Raw genomic sequence first — 23,217 nt, 5'->3', positions numbered from 1 at the left:
ATATGGGAATACCGTACTATGTAGAGTGCTCTATGGGACGATACATTCTTGTACATGCCGAGTTGCTGGAAGTTACGCTTCAAGGAGCGGGCTTGTCCTCTTCACCACGGCAAGTGCATTCGTCAGCAAATGCGGTGTTCACAAATTTTGTCTGTGTCTGAGTTAGCCTGAATAAGTCGGCACAACCATTGAAGAGATACGAGAGTTTATTCAACATCCTGCATCGCTTGGCAAGCTTCATCTCGAATGTCCTTCGAGAGGTCCATGAAAGATGACTCCTTCTCCGCCTTCATAATTCGTTTCTCCATCTCAAGGGGCAGATCCGGCGTGAAGTAGTCCTTCCAGCCTTCCACTTTGCCCTTTCTCACGTACTCGTATTTGTTCTCATCTCCATCATGGCCAATGCTACAGGTGAGCGGGCATGCCTGAAAGTACCTCGTTCCATTGGTTGTCACCTCTGCCACTCAAGTCAACCACCAGCACATCGCGCATGTATTCGAGCTGGGATCTATCCAACACTCGTTGGAGCAGCGCTTCGTCCTGCTCTAAAGCATGGCCGTACTTACCTCCGAGGAAGTACGCCAGCCTCCGTACCACTTCGATGGCGTTCTGCTTGAGTTCCTCATAAGTGACGAAGAACACGTTCGACTGTTCTCTTAGAGCGTAGCCTGTTGCTACGTGTTCGAAGTAGTCACCAGAGCCGGTGTCGCCGCTAATGAAAGCGTGGGCAAAATTTTCGGACGCTCCATCTTGAAATTCGAAAGCCCTCATGTTGGTCATCATGTGGTATAACGACACGCAGACGTCCCACGGATTGCGCGCGATGTAAACGTACTTCCCTTCTTCGGTCATCGTGCGCTTGTCCAACACCAAGTGCGTAGCGAACGTTCTGAAAGGCAGAGACGAGCTGAAGTGCTCTATGTCCACAAAGTCTAGGAAGCGCCATTCTTTGGCAAACTAATCGTACGTGGAGATCAGTTGTCTTTGTTTGAGAATCAGGTGTGTGATGTACATCAACCAATGTGTTCTACTCTTCGGAAACGTAACTTGCACCAGATCACCCTTCGCTATTAACTTGAGTCTTTCCCGTAGCCTGTCTGAATTCAGGAAAACGCATCTCGGAACTCTGTCTATTACATGGTAGGCTGGCTTTTTTCTTTGCATGACCGATAGGTGTTTTGAAAAAAAAAAGTTTTATCAGCGTCCACCGAATACAAATAGATTTTGCATTCATTTTACACTGCATTTTTTGCTTGACACCTTCTCGCCACATCTGCAGCGAGAATCACTGAATCATAAAGACTGATAAATACTTTCAAATATGTTGCATTAATAATCTTTGATGGATTATTTCTTGATGCGCAAACACAAAATGGCTCACTGAGCAATTTGTGTTTGTATTCAGTGACTTTAGATATCAAACAGTGCATCAATTTTGTTGGTGCCTAGACGATAGAGAATGGCGGGAAGTAAACACCTCCTGCTGTGGTGGTCTAAAAGATATTGCATAAATGGATGGGGAACCACCGCTTAACCACATCAACCTCGCTCTTGTAAACCTGTGTTATCCATGTGTTGCTTATGAGTGCAGTCTCGCCTTTATTCTGATTTCGTATTGGTAATCAGCATGAAGTAATATATAAAAAAAGAAGACAGTGCAGCTTGCTCTAGTCGCACAAGGGTGCAACCAACTGTGGAGCTTGTGCTCTACATAGTTTTTTTCTCAGTGTTTGCTAGTGACGCCAAGCTTTTGCTAGAGATGCTAAGTTTTTACAGCAGAGCTGTTGGGACCAGGGTCTGGCGTGTGTCATAGACAGAAAATGATCGCCATTACGCGTTCATTCACCGCCCATGCGCTCAGTACATTTCTTAACAAGAATGCGGCCACAAACTTTGTTGATTTTTAGTAGACCAATGTAATGGGTGTTGGCAGATTTCTATGGGAAACCCCGCTAAACAAGTTTCTTCACAACAGAGTTGCCTGGGCCCACGTTTGACTATCAACAGAGAGAGAAAGAGAGAGATAGAAAGGCGAAACTAACAAAAATATAAAAAGAACAAGCACATCCGCGTAAAGTATAGTATAATATAGTGTAGTATAGCAAGGGGCAAGTGGGAGGGCAAAAGGCCAGCCAAGCCAAGATGGCCTAGTTGCCCGCCCGCTCTGCTGTGACCCAGCCTTGTGCCGCCAGCTGTCCGACTTTGTTTTTGCACACCACAAATAAGCACACGAAAAAAAGGCACGTAGACGAATGCGTGAAGTTCCTGTCTAGCGTGGTCCTGCAAGTCCAGCTACGACTGATCTGAGGCGCTGAAAGGATGGCTCGTACCAGTGGGACCTTAGAATAGGGGCACCGCCCTACTAGAAAGGACATGATATTCAGCCCTATAATCCCTGCGGGCCATAGAATTCTAGCCTGTCCGCTTACTGAAGCACATAATAAAGTTTCCCTAGGAGTACTAAGTATAGGTACGCTTTTAAATTCTCTAGTTTCTGTTGGTGTCTCACTGTAGGCACACGTCACGTGTTTTAGATGCGGAGCATCTTATACTCGCGCCTTGTAGTGCGCCGTCCGCGCCGTCCGCGCCGTCCGCACCGCTTCTCGAACATTCGACAGCTGACGCGCGCGCATGCGCCGTCGCGCCGTCGCCCACTCTTCCACCATCTGTGCATCCCTTCCTCTTCTACACACCGCGCGTGCTTCACTCCTCCACCATCTGTGCACCCTTCCTCCTCTACACACCGCGTTCGACATCAACAATTCTCCTGATTCTCCAGTGGACGCGCATGTGGCGTCGCGCTTCGAGAACATTCAACAGCTGACAGTGCATGCGCCGTCGAGCTGTATATATACTCAAGGTCGGCGCTCGCTCGCTCAGTTGCCGCTCGTCGGTTGGTTTGTACGGCGCGTCGACGTCCAAGGTCGCGGTGAAATGAATTCCAACGAATCCACAAACACAATGATCGACGTCCCTTCGACCAGCGCCGCCCTTTCGCATACGTGTGTACGTGTTCACTCATTTAACACCCCCTCCTACAACCACGTTAACCAATTTAGCCATCGACCCAAGTAAGTCGCAATTTAACACCCCATTTCACAACCACGTTAACCAATTTAGCCATCGACCCAAGTAAGTCGCACTTTAGCACCCCGTTAACCAATTATATGCTCCGCATCCTCCTCAGTGTTCCCCCGAGGGAAGCTGCGGGCAATTTTTTTGACGGGCACATGTCACGTGACGCACTGTTTCGTCAAGTGATTTTATCCAGGTGACTAGTTGTTACATGGTTTTTGGCTGCTATTGGCTCATTTTATTCACGTGAGTATATAGACGTTACGTGATGTTGCATGAATTAGTCACATGAATAACTGTAGCGCGATATAAGGCGATCTTAAGTGAAGTGACTTGAGTTAGACGGTTCATGGCGGCAATATGTCACAAACTTAGCTTCTGCACGATCCTAATGACACGACTGTTTTTTAGGCGATGTTAAGTGATATTACTCCAAAGAATCGTTGTTGCTTCATATTACGACTTGGACTGCCGTGAATTGTGAATGACGATGACATGGGCACTGACTTCATTAGGATTGCTTCCTGTGAAAAGGCTGCCGCTACGTTGGAATGCAAGAACAAGCTCAAATCGCAGAGCTCAAGACCAGCTGCGTCCGCTCTGTTCGTAGTGCTCGCGACCCTTCGTCACCGTCGGTGAATCTGCATCTCCAATCGGTGCCGAAAAAGACGTCCGAAACGGCGCACAGCAGCAGCCGAGAAACCCTCACCCATTTGTTCCCATCGCTGAAATGCTTTCACGTTATGTCCGAAAAAAGGCAAGGGAAGTGGGGCGAGTGTGCGAAACGAAGCTGTTCAGCGTGGTTGATGACGAAAATCACGTTACTTATTCTTTGTCTTTTTAAGATGCACTGCTTGCTCCCGTCTGTCTGTTTTCCCACCGCACTGGCGCACCCGGAACATGCAATTATACCGGAAAATTTAGAAAGTCAACCATGTTTTTTTCAGATTGCGAACATGGTAGCATGTGGAAAAGACTATCAAAGGCTGAAATGAGCAATGACAGAGAGAAACGACACATTCTACGCTGTTTTTCTTGTATCATATTGCCCTTTATTCTAGGTTCAGAACATTTTAGGGAGCCAGACTGTCATAGGTTGATGAGGTAGGTTGCTGTAACGCAGGCAATTCCACATGCAGCATAACCAGCTGTAGAATTTCGCATCAAAGATGAGTCTTCTTCCGCTTGTTCTTCGAACACCTCGACAATTTTAACGCAAGCAAAACTACACTTGTACCGCCAACTGTGGCATATGAAGCGCAGTCTCGTGACAGAGAGAAATGTTGTTTTTGGTCTATGAGAGCTTCGTTGATTATACACACTGCGTATATTACTGCCATGGCTAGGAGACATTACAACAGAAAGCATGTATACAATTCGAAAGAGGGGGAAGAAAGCGATAAATAGAAAGAGAGCAAGAAAGGAAGACAATAGAAAGAAAAAATGAATGAATAAAAAACAGCGAACAAAAAGCTGAAAATAAGAAGGGCGAAGAGATGGGGGACAGAAAGACAGAACGGAACAGAAACAAAAAAGGCTTTAGCCACGTTCCCGTCAGTCCGACTCCGCCAGCTCACTGCTGCTGTTCAAAAGAGTATATATGAAAACTGAATGCCACTTTTGAAACTAACAGCGCCAGTACAGTGATTGCTTGTAGAGTATAAAGTTACTGCTTGCCTTCTGCTTATTTGCCAGGAGGAGTTCAGTGGACAAGTGCGGGCGTCGGTCGTAAACAGGCGTTGCACAGCAGCACAGGAAGAGTGACGCCGTGTTCCTCGACCTTGATATTCCAACAAGCGATGTCAGTCTTATGTGCGCAGGGTAGTTACTGATGGCAGAAGTGCACTAGTGCTCAAACCGACATTTTGTCGCTAATACCCAGAGCCACGGTCTACGAAATGATCCGCTCTGACGTACTTTGCTCTATCGTGGGCCCCTGGAAGTAGGAGTTCATTTTACTCAGGTAAGCTACCTGATCGTTTTTTTTTTGTTCTGAGATTTAATCAGCACCTGGATACCGGAATGACGCAGGACATACTCACGCCGTTCACATTTCAAGCCGTCCAGACCATTGGTCTGAGAGGTCAGTGAAACTGAGCGCTTGCCCCGCATACATGTTTGCCGCGATAAGAGCGCACTCACAGCACTTACTCCTTTTCGTTCAATAAATTTTTTATTACAGTGCACACAGCAATAAGCACAGCGGTGTGCATCAACAATTGCTGCCTCCCTCCGATATCTGTACGGACATTCTTTCAATCACAGAAGTTGTCTACACCCCGCAACAAGGGTGGAGCAGAAAAAGTTGCCCGATTGGTATTTAGTAAGTCAAGCAGCTGCTCTGATTTTCCAGACATATTAAAGCAATGCTAAGAGAAATGCTATTACCAACGTTGACACTCCCCCCCCCCCCCGTTTTTCTTCAATGTTAAAATTATATTAAGTTTAGCAATTCATATATCTGTACTGATGATGTGCGTAAAGGTATTCATTAAAGACCTGGTAAGAGCGGCTGAAATTCTAAAAAAAAGTATGTCTTATTGAATCGTTTCTTCGTTGAAGAATAGTTTACGTACAGTGCCTGTGTGATGCTGCAGGAAACATTTCCCGTATATATTACGCTTTGTACGCCTAGAGATGTTTATCCGCTTTTGGAGACAGTGTGAAAGGTTATTACTCATTGAGTGCTAGAATGACCAGCTTTGTTTTCAACCTATCAAGTAGAGCCAGCGTACGTGCCGTAATTTTATGGTGGTAATCACGTTATAAGTTTTCGTGGTCACCGCTATACTTCAACCAGAAAGATTGGGTTTATATAAGTTGAGAATTATTAATTCATCTTCGAGTAATCGACAATAAGCTCGAAACACAATACTTTGCGTTCTCGTCGCACACTGATGCAACCCAATGCGGGTCACCTAATTATTTTATAGCGAAAGCTGTTATGAGATCACAACTCGGGACACGCGCAGTTGTCTGCCGCTGCCGCCACCACCACCGCCACCGCCACCAGTGTGTGTAACCACGTCGCGCGAAATTAGAAAAAAAGTCTAGCACCAATGACACAGTGGGGCTCAAACCCGGGTCCGCTGTGTGCGAGCCCAGTACTCTACGACTGACCTACGCCAGTACTTCTGACTTGTTGGCAAATTTTCCTTAGGCAGGCTTGATGTCAGGAAAGCAATCACGTCAATACGACCTATAAAGCGCTTTGAAACGGCGAAAGAGCAACCAGTCGTCGCACAATGCGAATAGCATAACGAGTGGGCCGTCCGATGCTCCAACCCATTACAAAAGCTTGTTCTTGTTCTCCTAATAACTATGGCACATACCCACTTGAACCATAATTTCTCATCGCCGTCAGCTACTGCATGAACAATTGGCAGAAAATTCTTTGCAAGTGTTTAGTGGATACCACGCTTCTCAGAATGACAAAAAATAGCATAGCGATTGCCGGCCTACTACCCAAATATGTTAAATAATAATGACCTAGTGGGTATCAAGCAAGTTTGCTAGCATTACTTACACAATGAGTGTTTTGAAAAGGCTCTGAAAGGCTGCTCTTCTAGCTTTCGCTGTGACTGTGCTGCACCTTCCGCGCAGACCTGGCGTTTTTAACGAGTCGCTTTCACTTGACGACTATCTTGACCAAGCACACGCTATTCGCGCGCAGTGTGACTACCATCTGTCTGTATTTCATCTAACCGAGACCACGGTGACCACCACAAATACCAGCTTTAAATCCCCCCCCCCCCTCGCACACGTGGTGTCACTGAAGGGTATAACACACACAAACTCCACACAAAGCCTCAACGTTTCAGTATAGCCGTCCAATGAAATGCATGTGAACTCCAAACGCCTCTTATTCCCTAAACGCACCGAGGCGTTGCTGCACCGACGGCCTGTAAATTCACATTCCTGCACCTATTTCTGCCAGAGATCAGTGACCGTCAATAGACGGCAAATAAAAGAAAATAACCTGCATTTTCACAATACTTTACCCTGTACTCAACAGCCACAGCAATTAAAGGCCATTGTAGGCGTGAAATGATTTTAGTACCTGCTGTCAGCAGCCTTCAAGTGAACAGGTCCACCATTGAATCACTCACACAGGGAAACGTATTTAAAACAGGTAAAAATTGTACCGATGACCATGACCGTACGAGGTCACAATTGTTGCACATTGGGCTTCCGACAGCAAACTCTCGGGGCCTAAGACGCCAAAGGCTACTCGATGGCATGAGCCATCTTCCTTTTCTTTCAAGTTGATGTATTCATTGACCACCCGTCTTGCTTCGCATGCTTGAGGGCCAATGCACCATATTAAATTGGAATGAGCCACATTTCTTGCATGTGAGATCTAACATTAGCATTCCATCAAAGCTTCACCGAGGTGTCACTATAGTTTGGGTGTATTGTAGCTGGTTGCCGCGTTTTTTAAATTAAATGTATTTAGGAAGAGGTTGGTGCCAACGCGTGGTGCCGACTACTCCTTTTTTTTTTTGCCCAACAATCGACATGCCTTATTAGTTAACAAGCACAAAGCTGTTGTGTTTACTCATACGTATGCCTTCCGGATGTCCAACAACGCCACCGGAGAGCACTGCGGCGACAAAGAAACAATTCGACATGTTCTGTGTGACTGCCCGGAATACACTACACAGAGGCAATCTTTTTGTCGGGCTTTCGACAAGTTAGGTGGCCAGTCTCTATCGGAAGAAAGACTATTATGCAACCATCCAGAAGTAACATCGCAGAAAACTCCATGGAAGCGCTCGTAGGCTCCCTGTGAGCTACTGGCGTATTAAAAAAAAAAACTTTGAGTGGGACGCTGTCATGTGTGTGTATGTGTGTGGCTGCGATTTTTTTCGCATTTCTTCTTTATGTATATCTTGCAACTTTCTACTTTTCAACTTTATTTCAGACAAAGACTAATAATGTGTACGTTTGTCCTGTCTATGCAACTTTCTACTTTTCAACTTTATTTCAGACAAAGACTAATAATGTGTACGTTTGTCCTGTCTAGGAGGTGTGACAAAAAGGCACGAGTGTCTGACTGAGTGCCACATCCCTTTCTAGACACACAATCTCAAACAGTTAGGTGGCCAGTCTCTATCGGAATAGAGACTATTATGCAACCATCCAGAAGTAACATCCCAGAAAACTCCATGGAAGCGCTCGTAGGCTCCCTGTGAGCTACTGGCGTATTAAAAAAAAAACTTTGAGTGGGACGCTGTCATGTGTGTGTATGTGTGTGGCTGCGATTTTTTTCGCATTTCTTCTTTATGTATATCTTGCAACTTTCTACTTTTCAACTTTATTTCAGACAAAGACTAATAATGTGTACGTTTGTCCTGTCTATGCAACTTTCTACTTTTCAACTTTATTTCAGACAAAGACTAATAATGTGTACGTTTGTCCTTGTGATGTGTGGTGCGCGTTCAAAGTGCGCGCCTTCGAAAAGTGCGCGAAATTAAAGGATGACCGAGTGCACGTGCTGGGTCGCCTGAACAACGACGACGCCGAGGACCGGTACACGTGAGAGCGTGGAGCGCAAGCATCCAAGACCATAAAGAAAACAAGGGCCAATGGCTGATCACCACGGAGTTTTGAAAGGCCAATCAGAACGAGACAAGTGGGCCAGAGCTGAAGCAGGAGCCTGGGGAGAGCAGAGCAAGGGGAATTCGAGGCAGGCAGTGCAAGCGGAAGGTCGTCACCGGACCGGGCGCTGAAGACGGGCCGTTGGGTTCCGGACCCGAGCCTACAGGACTTCCACCGGCCGGGGCCTCCTGCTGTCGGGTTCCCGCTCCAAAGGACCGTGGCCATCCGGTCCTGAACTCCTTTCCAGGGCCTGCGGACTTTGGTTCCGGCAGGCGAGCTACAGCCGTCGGGCTCCGGGCCCGAGCTGTGCGCCCAGCTGCTTGACTAGGTCGACCCTAGTTCCCGGACGCGTCGCCACCAGCCTGCGTTCTCCCGTCTCCGACGTGTCCACGCTCCTCAAGCCGAAACCATCACGATTTGGTAGGGCTTTTCGACGTGTCGCCAGCAGCCAGCGTTCCCTCGTCCTCGTCCAGCCCACGCAGTGACGCAGGAGTCACGGCGTTCCGGTTTCTCATCACCGCCGAAAACCAACTTGTGGGTGAGACTGCACCGATACTCTTGCGCTACTCCCATCACTCAGCCCCTTTCGAACGTTAGGTTTAGTTACTGACTTTGAACGTTTTTGTTGGGTGTTTACAGATGTGTTTCGTCATGTCCAGTCAACTGTTTATTAAGTGTTTTGTTTTGTGAGGAATCTTTGCCTTTTTTTCTTTTCAATTAAACTTTTTGTGTGTTTCTTGGAAACCGAACGGCTTTGTCCTTATTAACAAAACTCTCTGAGGCTCAGCCCGGGAGAAAAACAAATCAGCAACAAGAACCCCGCATCACAAATTGGCGTCCGCAGCGACAGGACAAAGTCGTTTGTTTTTCCAGTAGATTTTTTGACGCGGTTAACACGATGACGAACACGTGGGAGTTAATTGAGTTGGCGGATAAAATGGGACTGACGGGAGCGGAGTTTAGAGTATGGTACGAGGAGCGGATGGAGAGGGAGCGTGAGCAACGGGCTGCGATATGTGACGCTAAAAAGCAGCAGATTGCATTGCAAACACACGCTAAGAGAGAGGAGTTCGAGCGAGAAACACGGGCTAGGAGAGAGAAGCTCGAGCGAGAGACACGCGCTAAGAAGGAGCAGCTTGAGCTAGAAATGCGTGAAAAGAAAAGGCTGCTCGAGATAGAGATGCGCGAAAAGAAGAGACTGTTGGAACTAGAATATGAGGATTTGCAGCAGTGGCTTGAGAGGGAGAACGCTGAATATACGTGGTCTGAGAGCCAGAGTAGTCAACCAGTGGATGAGGTGTGCTCTGAAAGCAGTTACATCGGGAGCGATTTGAATTTACGTGAGACTGACCCTGTACCTCGTCATGACCTTTCGCTAGAGAAAGAAACTCTGAAAGAGTATGACAGGGAGGTAAACAGTCAAAAGACTAGGAGACTCGATAAGCTTATTGAAGCGCAGGAATGCTTCGTGAGCATGGAACAAGAACGTTCCATTCAGAGTAAAGGGTATTTTGAAACCTGTGAGAGGTCAAGCGCACTTTATTCAGAGGTAGGATTGCCTCTGAATAGCTCCGCTGAAGGAGCAATAAAAGGTCTCCTAGGTAATGCCGGCGAATGCCATAATGAAAGCTCTGATGTAGCAGCTACCTATTGTTTTGGGCCACTGGAGATAGCAACAGACGCTACGGACATGGTTTTTCACCATGATTATAACTTGCCCATACAGAGAGATGGCTTGTGTTCTCGGGAAATTGTAGATGATGCTTTTAGAAGAATATTGGAGCAAAATGCAAAAGCACTTGTTGAAGAACAGAGAGTAGAGTTGCAATGTAGGTCAGCTATATGTGACAATGAGGGTAATCACGATGACCCAGGCAGAAGGGTTGAAAGTATTGATGAACAAGCAATACAGAAAGCTGAAGGGATGGAAAGTGAACCAGAAGGCAGTAATGGTCCAGCAGGTTATTGTACGAGGAAGGACGCCGACTGGTGCTCTTTGGCATCTTCGGTTGAAGAGGTCGCTTCTGTTAGGATGTCTCAACGATTAGCGGCTTACGAGCTCAAGCAAGGCGTTCGTGGGAAGGATGAAATGATTCAGGCGTGGTTGTACTGGTGCGCCTGGAGGCAACGCCTCCGACTGGCATACAGACATTCCAGCGTGTATGCTTGTGATTTCGAGGTGGGGAACCTGGTGATACACAGCTTTAGGTTCATACGAGCTTACGGTCGAGAATTCTTCCACTGGCTTCCGATTCCTTACTCTTGTCAAATGGTTAGAGCAGTTAAACGTCTTGTACGGGACGCTATAACTTAAGCGTCAAATTCGATTTCCCGCTGGTTTCTTTTGGATCTTGCTTGCGGACCATGGAAGGGTGTTGCTTGTAAATATTTGAAGAAGTTACATGCAATGTAACATTAACATGATGTATAGTTTTTGAGATGATAGGGTATATATGATAAAAAAAGGGGTGGTGTACTACTAATTTGGGGATTTTCACAATCCGCTAGATGTGTCCATACTTTTTCTCACTTCTTGCGTATTTTGAGGTTAGTGAATGTGGACCTTTGGGCAATGCAGTGAACTGTGTGGCGGACATATGTGGTTTAATTGTGACGTAGTGCAGAACGCGCACTCATCGGCAGTTTTTTTTTTTTAGAAAAAAAAAAAAAACTTGAATGAAAGGGGGGCGTATGTGATGTGTGGTGCGCGTTCAAAGTGCGCGCCTTCGAAAAGTGCGCGAAATTAAAGGATGACCGAGTGCACGTGCTGGGTCGCCTGAACAACGACGACGCCGAGGACCGGTACACGTGAGAGCGTGGAGCGCAAGCATCCAAGACCATAAAGAAAACAAGGGCCAATGGCTGATCACCACGGAGTTTTGAAAGGCCAATCAGAACGAGACAAGTGGGCCAGAGCTGAAGCAGGAGCCTGGGGAGAGCAGAGCAAGGGGAATTCGAGGCAGGCAGTGCAAGCGGAAGGTCGTCACCGGACCGGGCGCTGAAGACGGGCCGTTGGGTTCCGGACCCGAGCCTACAGGACTTCCACCGGCCGGGGCCTCCTGCTGTCGGGTTCCCGCTCCAAAGGACCGTGGCCATCCGGTCCTGAACTCCTTTCCAGGGCCTGCGGACTTTGGTTCCGGCAGGCGAGCTACAGCCGTCGGGCTCCGGGCCCGAGCTGTGCGCCCAGCTGCTTGACTAGGTCGACCCTAGTTCCCGGACGCGTCGCCACCAGCCTGCGTTCTCCCGTCTCCGACGTGTCCACGCTCCTCAAGCCGAAACCATCACGATTTGGTAGGGCTTTTCGACGTGTCGCCAGCAGCCAGCGTTCCCTCGTCCTCGTCCAGCCCACGCAGTGACGCAGGAGTCACGGCGTTCCGGTTTCTCATCACCGCCGAAAACCAACTTGTAGGTGAGACTGCACCGATACTCTTGCGCTACTCCCATCACTCAGCCCCTTTCGAACGTTAGGTTTAGTTACTGACTTTGAACGTTTTTGTTGGGTGTTTACAGATGTGTTTCGTCATGTCCAGTCAACTGTTTATTAAGTGTTTTGTTTTGTGAGGAATCTTTGCCTTTTTTCTTTTCAATTAAACTTTTTGTGTGTTTCTTGGAAACCGAACGGCTTTGTCCTTATTAACAAAACTCTCTGAGGCTCAGCCCGGGAGAAAAACAAATCAGCAACAAGAACCCGCATCACAAATTTGTCTGCGCCCCCGCCGGCCACATGAACGCTTACCGGTCACAGAGGAACAGGGCGCGGTCTCGAGCCGTCGGCGTCGACACGAAACGCACTGAGACACGAATGTCCAAATGCCACAATCTCTCACACAAATGCTTTCTTTTAGTTCACCATCTAATGAACACAAGCTCGGGGTGCCCTCAGCAAGCCCAAACGCTCCGACAAGCGTGTGAGGTTCCTGGATTCTTGAGAAGGGATGCCGTTGTGCTCGGTCATTATACAGCTCATCTTGAGTGGACTTAATTATAGGTTCAAAACCAATCACGTTCTCAGGTTCAAGACCCTGTCTGGCATTCTCCATACCTACTATCGAGCCCACCTCCGATTCGATACTGTTTATTTTGAAGAGTGCTTCAGCACTCCCATCGTGTTTTCTCGGACAAATAGCAGTTACGCTATCCTGTGAACTAGAATCCCCTCTCTCTCTGAGTGAGATATACGTATGGTCTAGGACCATTGACGTGGTGCCTGCTGCTACCTCTGTCGGTACAAAACAATCAGTGGCCACTATATCAGAGCCTTCATGGCATTCGCTGCCATCTTCCCAATGACGTTCTAGCGCTCCTTCCATGGAGCTATTGAGAGGTAGCCCTACCCCTTCCCGAAATGTGCTCGGCCTTTGAGACGTTCTGATACACACCTCATTCTGAATGGAACTTCTTTGTTCCCTGCTATCGAAGCTTTGCTCCACAACATTTTCCACAGCTTCTAGGTCGCCCATATCCAGGCGCTCTTCTTCATAGGTGCTTGGCCTCTCAGAGGTCCCCAAGCAACTAACGGAAGTAATATGTTCCCAGCCAGAGAAGCTTTCCGTCGCTTCAACAAACTCCTCATGACTCCTGCCTTCTTGGCTGTCCACCTCTCTGCCTTCCTCTATCTGAGCTTCTCGCTCCGAAGTAAGGCTGTCGCGAGGTTCGAGGCCAACCTTGCAGGAATCGACTTCCCTCCAGCAAACGCTGCTATCGGAGCAAACATTCACCGCTTGCTCGACCTTCTGCATCGCCAGCTGCCTTTCGTTCTGCAGCACGTGCACTCGGTCATCCTTTAATTTCGCGCACTTTTCGAAGGCGCGCACTTTGAACGCGCACCACACATCACAGTCCTGTCTAGGAGGTGTGACAAAAAGGCACGAGTGTCTGACTGAGTGCCACATCCCTTTCTAGACACACAATCTCAAACAGTTAGGTGGCCAGTCTCTATCGGAAGAGAGACTATTATGCAACCATCCAGAAGTAACATCGCAGAAAACTCCATGGAAGCGCTCGTAGGCTCCCTGTGAGCTACTGGCGTATTAAAAAAAAAAACTTTGAGTGGGACGCTGTCATGTGTGTGTATGTGTGTGGCTGCGATTTTTTTCGCATTTCTTCTTTATGTATATCTTGCAACTTTCTACTTTTCAACTTTATTTCAGACAAAGACTAATAATGTGTACGTTTGTCCTGTCTATGCAACTTTCTACTTTTCAACTTTATTTCAGACAAAGACTAATAATGTGTACGTTTGTCCTGTCTAGGAGGTGTGACAAAAAGGCACGAGTGTCTGACCGAGTGCCACATCCCTTTCTAGACACACAATCTCAAACAGTTAGGTGGCCAGTCTCTATCGGAAGAGAGACTATTATGCAACCATCCAGAAGTAACATCACAGAAAACTCCATGGAAGCGCTCGTAGGCTCCCTGTGAGCTACTGGCGTATTAAAAAAAAAAACTTTGAGTGGGACGCTGTCATGTGTGTGTATGTGTGTGGCTGCGATTTTTTTCGCATTTCTTCTTTATGTATATCTTGCAACTTTCTACTTTTCAACTTTATTTCAGACAAAGACTAATAATGTGTACGTTTGTCCTGTCTATGCAACTTTCTACTTTTCAACTTTATTTCAGACAAAGACTAATAATGTGTACGTTTGTCCTGTCTAGGAGGTGTGACAAAAAGGCACGAGTGTCTGACTGAGTGCCACATCCCTTTCTAGACACACAATCTCAAACAGTTAGGTGGCCAGTCTCTATCGGAAGAGAGACTATTATGCAACCATCCAGAAGTAACATCGCAGAAAACTCCATGGAAGCGCTCGTAGGCTCCCTGTGAGCTACTGGCGTATTAAAAAAAAACTTTGAGTGGGACGCTGTCATGTGTGTGTATGTGTGTGGCTGCGATTTTTTTCGCATTTCTTCTTTATGTATATCTTGCAACTTTCTACTTTTCAACTTTATTTCAGACAAAGACTAATAATGTGTACGTTTGTCCTGTCTATGCAACTTTCTACTTTTCAACTTTATTTCAGACAAAGACTAATAATGTGTACGTTTGTCCTGTCTAGGAGGTGTGAGAAAAAGGCACGAGTGTCTGACTGAGGGCCACATCCCTTTCTAGACACACAATCTCAAACAGTTAGGTGGCCAGTCTCTATTGGAAGAGAGACTATTATGCAACCATCCAGAAGTAACATCGCAGAAAACTCCATGGAAGCGCTCGTAGGCTCCCTGTGAGCTACTGGCGTATTAAAAAAAAAACTTTGAGTGGGACGCTGTCATGTGTGTGTATGTGTGTGGCTGCGATTTTTTTTTCGCATTTCTTCTTTATGTATATCTTGCAACTTTCTACTTTTCAACTTTATTTCAGACAAAGACTAATAATGTGTACGTTTGTCCTGTCTATGCAACTTTCTACTTTTCAACTTTATTTCAGACAAAGACTAATAATGTGTACGTTTGTCCTGTCTAGGAGGTGTGAGAAAAAGGCACGAGTGTCTGACTGAGGGCCACATCCCTTTCTAGACACACAATCTCAAACAGTTAGGTGGCCAGTCTCTATTGGAAGAGAGACTATTATGCAACCATCCAGAAGTAACATCGCAGAAAACTCCATGGAAGCGCTCGTAGGCTCCCTGTGAGCTACTGGCGTATTAAAAAAAAAACTTTGAGTGGGACGCTGTCATGTGTGTGTATGTGTGTGGCTGCGATTTTTTTCGCATTTCTTCTTTATGTATATCTTGCAACTTTCTACTTTTCAACTTTATTTCAGACAAAGACTAATAATGTAGACGTTTGTTCTGTCTAGGAGGTGTGACAAAAAGGCACGAGTGTCTGACTGAGTGCCACATCCCTTTCTAGACACACATAACTCAAACATCAGTGACAGTGAGATAATCAAAAATACATACAAAGGATTACATATACTATAAATCGTTAGCCAAATATATACAGGATTCTACAGATATATACATTGTTCTATATACACTTAAAGCAGACAGATTTTCTAAGTATACGTACAGTATAGACTGCAGGAAGGTAAAAAACAGAATTATTCTTGTATTGAAATGAACTTAACTTTTTTTTGAAGCATTTAATGTGCATCATTTCCGGTACCAAGTTCATTACGGTAGAATAATGATTTAAGAAATCTGCTATAGCGTACGATTGTTTTTCCATGTCATAGTTTGTTCGTATGAAACCTTTATCATATAAATTTTTTTTCAGTTTCGTATCTCTTTCTTTCTATGTTCTTTTTCGCAACCTCAGTGCAGGTATACTATACCTTCTGGTTAACCTCTATGCATGGATTTGTCTTCTCTTGATTGTCTCCCTTACTCTCATCAAACGCGGTTTTGCACTGTGTGCAGGATCAGAGGCATGGCAGGCTTTCTGCGCCCCACCTGGTATTGTAGTGAATACGTGATTCACCCGTGTTCGACCAAATGACGATTCCATGTGGTGACGGGACATATTCTCGATCTATGACGTCATTATGGCGTCATCACGCGAACATTATTTTTGTGTGCATTTTTATGAACACGCCAACAAAAATTCCCGCGTTTCATAGACCATCTGAGGCTTTCGCCTTAATAAACGAAGAGCTTTGGGAGGCTGAGCTGTCAAGACCAGACCCCAATAATTAGGTAGGTCGGTAGAAAGGACTCGCTAGATAGCCATGGTCCACGTCTACCTGAAATTGAGAGTGCCCAAAGCCTGGTGTGTAATGGGACATATCCCTGTCTTCTCTCAGAATAAAAGTTCATTCTCTCTTTCTCTCTCTCGTGACCACTTTTCAGATACTCGGTATGTCGGCTCAGCTTGTATAATAATGCATACGTGTGTATTAAAACATGAACGCACAGCAATGTTGCCATACTAGCCGTCTTTAATCAAAATCCTTCAGAACTTCGATAGTTTCGGCCCTGATGTCCTTCCAAAGGTTCATGACGGAAGAGTGTTGTTCAACTTCCAGAATACGATTCTCCATCTTGCGGAGCAGTTCGGAGGTGAAGTAATTCTTCCAAGTTCCGACTTTTCCAACTCTCACGTAACAGTACTTGCTCTCGTCGCCTTCGTGGCCTTCCCTGCAGGTAACGTTCTTATTTGAAAGCACCGCGTCCCATTGAGGGTTGCTTCTGCCAGTCATATCAATAACCAGTACGCTGCGCAGGTATTCGGGCTGTGATCTCTCCAGTAGTTTTTGGAATAACGTTTCGTTCTGCTCCAGAGCACAGCCGTACTGCTCTCCCAAGAAATACGCCAGCCTCAACGCCACCTCACGGGTGTGATTTTTGAGTTCTTCGTACGTAATGAAGAACACATTTGGTTCTTCCTTCAGAGCGTAACTCGCTGCTACGTGTTCAAAGTAGTCTCCGTAGCCGAAATTGCCGCTCACAAAAGTGTCGACAAAATCTTCGAATGTTCCGTCTTGAAATTCATAAATGCTCATGTTGGTTACCATATGATAGAAAGAGACGCAGACGTCCCACGGATTTCGTGCGATGTAGACATACTTGCCTTCTGGAGTCATGGTACGCTTGTCCAACGGCAAGTGTGTAGCGAATGTCCTCAGAGGTAGAGGTGAAGTGAAGTCAGTGGCGTCCATGTATTCGACTGAACACCATCCTTTGACGAACTCCTCATACGTTGTGATGGGCTGTCCATTCCTGAGAATGAGCTGCGTTATGTACATCAGCCAATTCGTCCCACTTTTTGGAAAAGTTGACTGTACGACATCTCCTGCCTTCGCTTTGAACTTGAGTCCTTCTCTCAGCAAACCCGGGTTCAGAAAAATACACCTCGGAACTCCATCAATTATTTGGTAGGCTGGCCTTTTCCTTTCCATGGCGCTAGGCGTTTCTGAAAGCAGTAAAATAAAGTTTCATGAATGTCAGCTCAATAGACCTTCATCAAAAATTTATTTTCTGCTTTTCCATATCACTGTTTTTGTTTTATTGTAGACAGCCACTTGTGTTAGACGTCAATTCATTGTAGATTGCACTGCTATAATCTTGAACAGATTGATAATTGATGTGAAAACGACGCTTCCTCGAATACGTGGACATCGGTCACTTCATCAGACATAGAGTGAGGAGACACGATGAAGCGCCAACACGGCGCAGTGTCTGTGTTCATCTCGTCTGTTTTAGAAACGAAGCTCTTGTTAAGGTTGAGGCTTGTTCATTGACATTGTTGTGCGCCGTAGTCGAGCACATGCAAGGTACCCACTATACATCTTCAAGATGACGATGATGGTGATCATCACAGAACAGTTGTGCGATGATGTGCCACGGACCTTGAAGATACTCGAGAGCCTGCTGACCTTGGACACGAATTGGCAAAGGCGTCCGCGAATGCAGATCTACGCGCACACTCACACGTGCTGTGGGCGCGGAAGAACAAAGTGCAGGTTCAGAGGACCATGCACAGTCTTCGTCTTTGCCAACATCAGGCTACATTCAATACCACAAAGCAGTATTAATAAAAGCAAAATACAACTTAGCCTAAGATAGCAATCCTGATCATAAACGCGGTGTATAACTGTACACCACTTTCTCACTCATTTACATGCATAAGCGGTCAATGCTTCGGCGGATTTATGGCAACTCCCAACAATAGCACGGCTTTACCCGCTCCTTTATTTCACTTCTTGAATATGCCATAATTTTTGTGCAATGTTTTATTTTTCATAAAATACACATGTGGCTGGTGTGGCTGTGACACAACACATCATATTTAGCACGCTGTCAAGAAAAAAAATCCGTTGCAACCTTTTAAAAGTTAACGTGTTTCTAACAAAGAAAATATTCCAGTTTTATTAGAAACTTCAAGTATTCGTACATGCGCGAAAAATCACGTGCCTCAAAGGCCACAAACTGCATGGCCTTTGCCATGCGTAACCTTTTAGCGACGTATAGAATAAGCAGTGGCTACGACAGTCATACTAACATGCCCTTATATCAGGCTAGTTGCACTGTATTCTACGATTAGAGCAACCACGTGCAATCATTATATATAAGGTTGCGGTAGCTCATGTGTGTGTTCTTTTGTTATGAAAGCCGCAACCATATTTTCCCTGCAAGATCCAATATCTGTTGAGCCTATCAAAAGCAGCCCCGAAGTGAACGCCGCAAAGTATGAGATAAGAGCTATAAGCACGGATGCCGATAAAATTAGGCTAAAACCAGAAGTTCTGAATAACGTAAAATAGGACCATTTTGCGCTTTACAGCAGTAGCGCAAATCCAAAAACTAACATGGTAATGTGTATGAAAGGGATATGGAGTGCTGTAGCAGTGTGGTTTTCTGGGCCAGTTGCTACATGACGACAAAGTGAAGGCTTCCAGCATGTTAACACATGAGCACAAACACAGAAGTGCAGATGACACAAGCCGGACGTTCTAGTGAGATTTACTGAAAGAAGCGCATGCGTCTACATCGCAGTCACCATCTAACTGGCCCGGAAGAGAACTCACCCTCGCACCACCCACAGCGGTGGCACTCTGACCTGAAGGTGACAGGAGCGAATCTTGGCCGTGGCAGCCACATTTCTGATGGGGCGAAAATGCATGAGGCCTATGTGCTCAGACTTCAGTGCACGCTGAACAACCCCAGGCGGTTTATATTTCTTGAGCCCTCCACTACGGCATCTCTCATAATCATATCGTGGTTTTCGGACGTTAAACACGAGCCCTTATAATATGACGTATTCTTGCATTATAAAATGTGCGCATGCAGAGCAGAATTGGGTAGCGTTTTGTTATGGCAAAGGAGACGGGCTAGCAAGGGAAATATGAGCGATGCGTATTAGTTAGTTGGTTGCTGAATTGTGTGCCAGAAAACCTTTGGTACATCTCATAAATATAAACAAGTCGACAGTTTTAAATCTATAGGTTCTCTAATTATTGCAAATGTTAGGCCTGATTTGAGGAGAGGAGGAGGAAGGGAAGAACGCACGTCTAGTTTGCTACCTTGCACTGGGGGAAGGGGTGAGGGGATTAAAGGAGAAGAGAGAGAGAAGTGAAGGGCAACATGTGTGTAGGTGTGACCTTGTCCATTGCACGCTTATAAGCGGTCGTGTAGTCCGGTCATCTTTAGAAAACTTAGCAATGCCCGCGTCGCTTTGCTGGCCTGCGACGCGTACAGCCATGAACCAAGGATCTTCTCTTCGGAAAAAGGTCTACTGTCTAGTGTCGCTAATGTTTCGCGTAGCAAGTTGCGTTCGCTCGCAAAACGTTCACATGAACACAGTAGGTGTTTTATTGTCTCGTCCATGTCGCACGATTCACATCGGGAGCTATTCGCCATTCCTATACGAAAGGAGTACGCCTTCGTAAAAGCTACTCCTAACCACAGGCGGCAAAATAAAGTTGCATCCTGGAGGGAGAGGTCCGATAGAACTTGAATGATGAAGAAAAAGGAGTGGAGGGAGTTAACTCGTATGCTTTCATGACCGCTGCTGCTGATTCTTTGCATATACGTAGCGGTGTTCATGCCATTTTAGTATACTGCATTTCTAAGTTTAGCATGTTTCCTTAGCGTCTATCCACCTGTTCTCGTGTAAGAACGTGCTCCAACACTTATTTCACTTTACAAGTAAAGCCAGGAATCACTAACTACAGCGTCGCGTCTTTTTTTAGACGTGAAACTGCTTGTGGCGGAGTTCAATCCGGTGGTGTGTGACGTTACCACCTTTACTGCGCACGTGCAACATCTGGTCCAAGCAATGCCAGAACGCACTGACGTGCTACTGCGTTCTGGCGTGTGTAAAAAAAACTGTAGGCCATCTCTCCGAAGTGAAGGCTGGTGGTATGCAAAGCTGCAGTGCTACGAACGGCATTGACCTGGTTGAAACGGGCGTCCACGAAGGTGCTGAAAGAATGGTTTGAAGTGTAAATTGATGTAGTGTTTACTCGAGTTACCGTCTGTCTGAAACGTCAAATTCATGGTATGTGGGTCCCGTTGAAGGCATTTGCACTCGACTTCCTTGGCTCGCGTCTTGCCGGTGTTATTCATGCACCGTCTGTATTCTCGTACGTGATCGTCGTTCTTGACTCGTACCCCGTCGGTGTCGCTTGTCGTCCAATGCCTGCGCTTGCGTTCAAATTCTCTGACTCGCGCCTCGTTGGTGTTTGCGTCGATATTCGTAAATGAGATTGGCTTCGCTAACCCTCGCGATGCTGGCGACAACCGGAAAAGGTACGTGCACACTAGTGGGAAGCATGCCGCGACGGCGCCCCGCCCGTCATTGTGGTTGAAAACTTATCTAGTTACAGGACATTTTCTGCGGAGAAGTTCCGAGTAGTGGGAGATTCTTGGCTTGTGGTGGGAGGGCCCTTAGTCGAGGGATCCGCTTGGATGTCAGCGCGACTGCGTGGCAAGCAGCGGCGCGCTGTCCACATTGTCGGCGCCGCAAGATTCTCGTGGCGCGCGGAACGCACGCACTCACCTACTCGTGGTTTTTTCTCACCGAGCGATGGAGAGATGTGGCGTGGGTTAGATGATGCCCACTAGAGGAGTGTGCTCGAGCGTTGCGAGTGGTGGAGAGGGTGAGGCGACAGAAAGCTAACACGTGGCTAGCGCGTAGTAGGCGAGAGAGAGAGAGACTTCATCACGCACTGCTATGAGGGCGTCAGCTACTTGGCACCGCTCCAACACCTGCGGCGAGAGGAGTGATGCGGATGGAGGGAGAGCGTTACACAGGCTAGGCAAAAAGCTGCTTCGCATCTAAAAGCTAGATAAGATGCTGTGGCCTCTTTCTCTTTCACTCTTTCAGTGATCATTTCATGGCGTCGGGTAACGAGGCTCTGCTCACGCGCGATGAACACATGTAGCGTGCTTCAACTAAAGTCAGGGACGAGTAACAGCAACAGAAACGGCAGTAAGTTCACCGTGTGCTCCTTTTTCTAGGACGTTTTAACGTCGGACAAGACGCCTGTGATGAAAGAAACTTTATGTCGACCCATGCACTGCATCGCATGCTACTCAAAGTGTAAAAGTTTAAACAGATACCGTTTACAGGGGAGATATATTTACTTATTGGTTTTCTATACTATTAGCCTATTGGGCTGTTACACAGTGGGGCAGTTTACAATACAGAAACAGTAAATGCAAATAGCATAAGAATATACAAACAGCATAGCACAAACAGCACAATGTGATCTAAAAATTGAAAAAAAGGCATACACAGCGCGTAAAAATTATACAAAACAACAGCACTGAAGTTATACGTGATAAGTATTTAGATATTAAATATCCTGCGACTGAAGTTTTTTGTCGAAACTCTCGAGTGAAATCGCAGCATAATATATTTCTGCGTTTGGTTTATCGCAGTCTTCCATTGTTCTGAACAAGAAAGAATGATTGGAGATATGAACTCTGGATACGTAAGGTCTCACAACCTAAGCGTGCGAAGATTGAGGTGATACTCTACCTTGTGGCATCGAGTAGAGTCGGGGATTGATTTTTAGCATAACATGATACATTTGATTATAAAAAATTGGTCTGGCTATGTTTATGCGTGAAGATAAACCTGCAAGGGTTGCCTTAATAATCAATGCAGTGGTGGATTCAGTACTTCTGTACTTGGAAAAAATAACGTGCATCCAGACGCTGCACTTGCTCGATCCCATTTATTATAGTTAGTCGATACGGGTCTCACACTGCACTCGCGTACTGCTGGGTGGGTTGAACAACCATCGTCAAAGCCTTAAGTTTTATATCAGGAGATGCCTGTTTTAGTTTGCGTCGTAGCATTTCCAACTTTCGCTGAGCTGATTCCCAAATGCCAAGAACATGCTCACTCCAACTTAAGCTATGTGGAGCAGTAACATTTAAGTACTTCATCTTTATTTCCCATCGAATTTTCGTGACTGACGATTTTGTAGATGGCGCAATTTTTCTGCTGCTCGAGGCTAATCTGTAATATGGTGAAAATTAATATATATAGAAGAAAAAGCATATTAGCAAGGAGCGAGGCTTCCTATGTACCACGTTGACACTTCAGCGCTAAATAGAAACTGTTACATATGCAGAAAGAAATAGCAAACTTGAGATTCAAACAGATTCGAACTACAATCAACTTGTTAGTATTGGAGCTGGTAGTGCCATTAACACACGTTTTTATACCTGAAACATTATAATGCCCTCTCACCTGTTATTTTTTGCAAGCCCGAGTTGACGGATAAATGTAAGATTTAGTCTCGTGCAGGACTTGCACGGTAGTGCATGAAAAGTGATGTTTCTCTTGACTTTGAAGTTAACAATAACTCAAGTGAGTCGCTTTTGGCGATGCAAACTACTGATGGCACAGACACTTTTGCATATTTATAGCTTCCCCCGTCCCCCCAATATTTGAAGTAAGGGGCCACAAAACTGCCATCCCTGACATTTTTTCTTTATCGATGCACTAGAAGTAGCGATTATTCTTGAGTGCTATGAGGCAAATGACCTGATCGCTCTTTTGTTCTGGTCTGTATTCGGGACATGCTTATCGCGATCACGTCGCAGCTACATGCACCGTTCTCATCTCCAGCACGCACCCTCACGCCTT

At 46.1% G+C, this 23,217-nt stretch overlaps 1 protein-coding gene and 1 non-coding gene across 2 annotated transcripts; both read right to left on the bottom strand.

Annotated features, from left to right (window-relative positions):
* Positions 1-206: 206 nt before the first annotated feature.
* On the bottom strand, positions 207-852 carry LOC142785403 (sulfotransferase ssu-1-like). Its single transcript, XM_075883884.1, has 2 exons — positions 567-852; positions 207-457 (listed from the first exon to the last, which is right to left on the bottom strand). Exons 1-2 carry the CDS (start codon positions 850-852, stop codon positions 207-209), a joined length of 537 nt encoding a protein of 178 aa, XP_075739999.1.
* A 15,680-nt stretch (positions 853-16,532) lies between these two features.
* LOC119159893 (uncharacterized) lies at positions 16,533-22,996 on the bottom strand. Its single transcript, XR_012888934.1, has 2 exons — positions 22,819-22,996; positions 16,533-17,526 (listed from the first exon to the last, which is right to left on the bottom strand). It is a non-coding gene; the product is annotated as an uncharacterized LOC119159893 (transcript).
* Between the last annotated feature and the right edge of the window lie 221 nt (positions 22,997-23,217).

The sequence above is a fragment of the Rhipicephalus microplus genome, unplaced genomic scaffold, assembly GCF_043290135.1.
Source record: "Rhipicephalus microplus isolate Deutch F79 unplaced genomic scaffold, USDA_Rmic scaffold_21, whole genome shotgun sequence".
NCBI classification, from domain to species: Eukaryota; Metazoa; Arthropoda; class Arachnida; order Ixodida; family Ixodidae; genus Rhipicephalus; species Rhipicephalus microplus.
The sequence above is the reverse complement of the archived record's forward strand: the minus strand, read 5'-3'. Positions and strand labels throughout refer to the sequence as shown.

What these genes read in the sequence shown, in the direction of transcription:
- LOC142785403 (XM_075883884.1), bottom strand. Translation starts at nt 852, where the DNA reads ATGACCGAAGAAGGGAAGTACGTTTACATCGCGCGCAATCCGTGGGAC. An exon ending in GCTGGCGTACTTCCTCGGAG is followed by an intron (nt 458 to 566) that starts GTAAGTACGGCC and finishes CTTGAGTGGCAG; the next exon opens with AGGTGACAACCAATGGAACG.